This window comes from Octodon degus, unplaced genomic scaffold (genome assembly GCF_000260255.1).
Source record: "Octodon degus isolate 3935 unplaced genomic scaffold, OctDeg1.0 scaffold00438, whole genome shotgun sequence".
Lineage (NCBI taxonomy): Eukaryota > Metazoa > Chordata > Mammalia > Rodentia > Octodontidae > Octodon > Octodon degus.
The window spans coordinates 202,634-208,913 of record NW_004525014.1 but is presented as its reverse complement, the minus strand read 5'-3'; the positions used below and the strand labels follow the sequence as shown (position 1 = coordinate 208,913).

Here is a 6,280-nt window from a genome sequence, read left to right as displayed (position 1 = left end):
TCTCATAAGAAGTTTAAGTTTCTATCATATTTTTCTTTTTTTTAACCCTATTTCCATTTTGATATCATCTCTTCCTTTGGTTGCATGACTGTGACTTGTCTATATGTTTTTTTTAAGTTTTGCAATATTTATGAATTTTTGCAATACTTGCTTATTTGTGAAATATTTCTTAAAACTTATCTTTCAAGGTCTCTATTCTCTTTGAATTTGACTAGATGTATAACATAGTTTTGTAGTTATTTTCTTTTGGGATTTGAGATCCATCAATTGAATGCCATCTGTCTTTCAGATTTTCAGTGGAAATGCTTTTACTTTGCCTAGCATTAGTAATTCTACGTAATTTAACATTTCTTTGTATCTGCATTTTATAGTCTATGTCAAATTTTTTGTGAATTAGTGTATGATATGCTATAAGAAGTTTCTTTTCTACCCATGTTGATTTGCCGGTATTTTGCAAATCATTAGAATTTCTGCTTATTGTTCCAGCGAATGCTTTTTATACCACTGTTCTATTTATCATCTTAAGTTTCTATTTTGGTGTTTTGGATTGCCAAAGAGCTCTCAATTACTACCATCTTTTCTTTTATAATTTTATTCTCTGTGTTTTTATTCCAGCTCATCCACTTTGTCATTTAATTCTGATAATCTTTATTTTTAAAATTTTATTTTAAAGAATAAAAACCAATCAAAAGCAACTGGTGCAAAAGAGACTAGAACAGAGTAACATGCAGCAATACATATGACACAGATTTTCAAAACAAGAATAGAAAATGAATAATGTTTGATGACATGTCTTTCTTGTAATTTATCATAACTATTGTTAGGATTTCAAATGAGTTTTCAATTTGACTATTTGAGGACTGACTTCTTAGATTCTTTATTTCCTTTCCACAACCTCTAATTTTAGAGAAGCAGTCCATCATATACTTTACCATGATTTCTTGCTGGATTCATTTATCTCTCTATCATTTCTTCTTTGATCTCATTAAATATTTAAGTATTTGATTAATTCAGCTCCATATTTACATTTCTTTGATGTCAACGAACATTTTCACTCTCTCTTTTTAAAGTTCTTTAAAACTTCTTCCACTGGAATATCAGCAGGATCACTAATTGGAGGAAGCTACGCATTTTGGGAAACATGTTAACGTGTTTTCTGACTGAAGATTGCTCCTGTGTGCTGCAGGACGGAGACAGCAGGGAATTAAGCATGGGGGACCTTTAGCATGGAGAGCTTTTGAGAAAGTGGCTTTGTGCTTGTGATGAGTCTTAGCCTTTGGATGTCTCAGCAAGGAAGCAAGCAGTCAACCCTACAACTCGCCAGTGTGTCACTAGACTGAGTTCTTGCCTCTTCTGTGGGATAGAATAGCCATCAACCACATGAGTATGTGAAAAATAAAGGATATATCTAAATGTAATACAAAATTTCTTTGAAAAAGATTTCCAAGTGTTTCACTACTAAGGAACATAAAGAGAGTATAACAAAGTGAGACAGGCTAGGGAGGGGGAAATTGGTCTCAAATGTAAAATTCACGTGTGAGGAGAACACAGGGAGTGGATATTTGACAGACATGAGAAAAGAACGAATTGAAAGTGAAGGAAATATAAATGAGAAATCTAAAGAAACATAAGGAGATGGAACTCAATGAATAAGTCCTCAGATGCATGTATCTGATAGAATATTGTGGGGAGAAAATCTCCATGACCTGTCACAGAAAGGAGAAGTTTCAATAGGGCACAAAGGAATGTACTAAGAGCTTGCACTTCTCACACATTTGTAAATCAGAAAATTTGCAACCTTTTAACTGCATTGATCTACACAATGAGAGTAAATTTTGCTCATCCATGGAATATATGTTACTTTTACATGTTTTAATTACACAGAGATTATTAGATAAAAATCAACAAAGAAAATTACAATGTTTACATACGAATACAATAACTAAGTTCTATTATTTTTATTAGTACTCTATAACTAAGTACTTTTCTTTTAAAGAGAAAAAAAACAAAAATAAATAACATGGACAAAGACAAAAACAAAGCAACATAAAAATGGTATAGCATTTCAAAACAGGAACAGTAAATTAGCAATTGCTGTTATACTACACACTTATATCATCAGATTTGTTGCTCAGTTTACTAGATATAGGCAGGCAAGACCAATTAAAAAATTACACATTAACTCACCTGTTGAATAAGACATTAGTGGGCCCGGGGAGATGGCGCTTCCCTGGCAAGCACAAGGGCCTGAGTTCAATCCTTGGATCTTCCAACAAACAAACAAAAGCAAAAACAAAGAAGCCACATTAGTAATAATATACATTTAAGAAAAACAAGGTGAAAGGTATTCAATAGTGATTATTACACTGCACATTGCTGTCTTCATTGTAGTTTTTCAGATTATAGATATTAGTATATAAAGTTGATCAAAGTAAAAAATTTAAACATTAACTGTCAATTTTTTAATAAATGGTAGAAATTAGTAGCAAGTCATATTAGATTTGCTGTGTACATACTTACATGAATTTTTCCCCTTCCTTCTTTTCCTATCTTTTCATCTCACTCCAGAAAAAAAATGGCTATCATAAATAAATCAACTAATATGAAATGCTGGAGAACCTGTAGGGCAAAAAGGAACCTTCTTCAGTGCTGATTGGAGTGTAGACTGGTACAATCATTATGGAAATCAGGGTGCACACTCCTTAAAAACACTAGGATTAGAAGTCCCACTGAAAGTAGATATAGTTCTTCTGGGTTTTTTTCGAAAAGAACTGCAAACTTCATACCACATTGACACGTGTGCATCCATGTTTATAGCACCACAGTCTGTCGTAGTCAAATCTTGGAAACAACTGAAGTGCCCATTACAGGAGGAATGGTTAAAAAAGATGTAATATTTTTATACAATGGAGTACTATTCAGCTATAAAAAATAATAAAGAAAAATAAACTTGGGTGTTTTATAGGTAAGTGGGTACAAATAGAGGCTATACTCATAAGTGAAATAAATTAAATGTACATGTGTAAACATCATATTGTCTCCCTAGTATAAGAACCTAAAAGATCAAATAAAATCTGAAATGTACAATAGATATAGTGAAACAGAAAGAAGCTGAATATAAAGATCAAGTAATTGAGATGAGGGAAAGGAGGAAAGATAGATGTGTACTCATAGCCACTGATCTAGTAAGGCATGTGCAAATGTGTGAACAGTGTGCTAAATACCTCTCATGGCTTTAAAAAATTATCTTCCCAACTGTCTTCAAAATTAAGACATATAACTATAAATTAACTGTACTCTAATATATTACTTAGAATCCAAAGTTGGGAATTACTATCTTTTTTTTTAGCCATTTGTTTCCTTGTAACTTAAGTTGAAGAACAGAGATTCATAAAAGATAAAGGATTACTACTCAGAAATAAAGATAAGGGATTACTACTCAGAAATATGCAGCATATATTAAATCAAAACATTACAAGGGGCCAGCCAGATAGCTCAGCAAACTGAAGTGCCTACTTAGGCAGAAAGCAGGGGCCAGGGTTTGATCTCTCATACCTCAAGCTGTGCTGGCCTACCCCTGGGAGCACACTGAGACTGTGATACCTGTAAGGGAGCACTTGGGATGCTGAAAATAGGAGGATCACTATGAGTCCAATCTGTGTAGCAAGACCCTGTACTAAATACATTAAAAATTACAGGAATCCAAGTTTTTTTGATAACGGGTAGAGTTTATTGTACTATCCTAAAAGTTTTGTCTCCATCTTCTGAACAGAGAACAAGAAATTATTATATACCATGTGCAGCTAGGTACACTGAACACTATTATTCGGGGGAATTTGTGGGTGGAATCTGAGAGAACCACCAGACTTAAAATCCAAATGCTCCAATCTTCATGCAGAAGCCACTGCTTTAACCTAACTGCTGCTAATCAGCGTAAACATCATGGAACATGATGAATGAAGGGCTTTTACATTACACATTTCTATAAAATTTGACTACATACAAATTTTATATGGGAAGAGTTTAAAAATTACAGAGATTTTCTCATATTTCCCAGTAAGTCCTCCTTAAAGTGACAGATTGTTTACGTCTTAGAATTCACATTTAATTTATGACTCAAAATTCCAGTAGGAGATACACAGAAATTATGTCTCAAAATATCTAGGATCATGAGTGTTAAAAAACAGCAGCTGCAGAGGGGAACAAAACATAAGGCTCAGTTATTTTCAGGAAGGGATCAAAGAATTTCCCAGAAAGAGAAAACAAAGAAAGAGCATAAGTAACAATGCCTATGATCCCTGCTGCTCTAATGGTCTGGAGCACCTCTCTTCTGCATGACTCTGAGGAGAGCGCTCTTCACCTCTCTGTTCCTGAGGCTGTAGATGAGGGGATTCAGCATGGGGATCACAATGGTGTAAAACACAGAGGCCACCTGGTCCTTGCCCAGGGAGTAGGACTGATTCGGCTTGAGGTAGGTAAAGATCATAGTGCAGTAAAAGATGGAGACGCCCAGGAGGTGGGAGGCACAGGTGGAGAAGGCTTTTCGCTTTCCTACATTGGAGTGAATTTGCAGGATAGTGAAGAGGATGGACACGTAGGATCCAGAGATGGTGATGAGGGACAGCAGTAAGTTGGATCCAGCACAAATGAATATAATGAGCTCAACTTTAGAGATATCACTGCAAGACAGGGCTAAAATTGGGGATGTGTCACAGAAAAAGTGATGGATGATTTTCGAGTTGCAGAAATGCAGTCTGCTCATGAAAATCACATTCACAGTGGAATCCACAAGACCAGGAACATAGGAACCAGCTAGCAGGGCCCGGCACAGTCTTGGGGACATCACTATTGGATAGCGTAGAGGTTTGCAGATAGCCACATAGCGGTCATAGGCCATTGAAGAAAGAAGAAAGCACTCGGCAGCAGCAAAGACTACAAAAAAGTACAGCTGAGTGAAGCAGCCCAGGAATGAGATGGCCTTAGTGGAAGACACTAAGTTCTGTAAGGTTTTAGGGGTGATGACAGTGGAGTAGCTGAGGTCAATATAAGCCAAGTGAGTAAGGAAAAAGTACATAGGTGTGTGCAGCTGGGGGTCCAGGCGAATGATCAGGATCATCCCTGTATTCCCAAGCATGGTGACCAGGTAGATGAGGAGGAAGAGCAGGAAGAGGACCAGCTGTGTCTCTGTAGAATCTGCCAGCCCCAGGAGGATGAAATCAGGCTCATTTGTGGAGTTCCAGCTAACCATGGCGTCCTGCTGCAATTGTGTTTTTAATGATTTCAAAACATCCCAATCACCAAAATTATTTCTGTTGATATGAGTGCCTCAATATTTTTCTTAGTGTACCTAAAATATAGTGAATCTATCATAAACAAAAGGGGAAAATACCACGACTATGCTTAGATATGTTTATAATAGGAGGTGTGTTTCTGGTACATTAAAAGCTACATACTGCTCTCAGTGTGAAATTGATTACTATTCTAAATACTTTTCATTAGTAATATATTTAATTGTGTAGAAAATATTATGCCATAATGTGACCAACATACTTCATACCAGAGAAAGCACACGGAGATTAATTATGTTAAATAGCAGTTATGGGTTGACTCTAACTCCTAGATATTCGGACTCCAGAGAACAGCCTTGGGAGGGTGGATTGCTGGCCAGAATTTGGATTAGCACTCTTGCATGAGTTTGTGTAAAATTGATTCTGATGAAAATCATTTGTATTTTATTCCTCTCTATCCTTTGTTCCCAATGACTTCTCACAGTAACTAACATTTCTCTTGGGGTTCAGGTGGGGCACATCAGTATTAATTCTTGAAGATATGGTAACTGTGAAAAAAATGATTTATTTTGTATCTGGAAGACAAGATGCACTATGGTTCCCAGGCAGGCTTGTATTTGCAGCTATCCTCCCGCCTCAACCACTGGAGTACTGGATTTACAGGCATGTACCACCATGCTTGGCCTAAAACTCAATCTTTAGAACTGTTTTATATTGTTTTTAATAAGCTGCTTCTCAAACTAGTGTGAGAAGTGAAACAGTCAAGTAACTGCACAGAGCACTAATTGTTTGTCTAAAAATAGCACACACACCTGAGAGGAATACTGGGATGTGACCCCAGGTGGTTAAAGTGGGGTTGAATTCTGACCAGGGTGCAAGGGAGCTTGGGATCACCTGGACGTGAAAGCCCGTGCACAGGTGCAGCTGGGAGCCAGAGATTCTGATGAAAACAAACCCTTCTCTGTCCAAGAAAATGAGTTTCCCCACCTTTT

The 6,280-nt window shown here is 36.5% G+C and overlaps 1 protein-coding gene across 1 annotated transcript; it reads right to left on the bottom strand.

Annotated features, from left to right (window-relative positions):
* Nucleotides 1-4,306: 4,306 nt before the first annotated feature.
* Nucleotides 4,307-5,248, bottom strand: LOC101576364 (olfactory receptor 8H1-like). Its single transcript, XM_004648565.1, has one exon. The coding sequence runs from the start codon at nt 5,246-5,248 to the stop codon at nt 4,307-4,309; it is 942 nt and encodes a 313-aa protein (XP_004648622.1).
* Nucleotides 5,249-6,280: the final 1,032 nt, after the last annotated feature.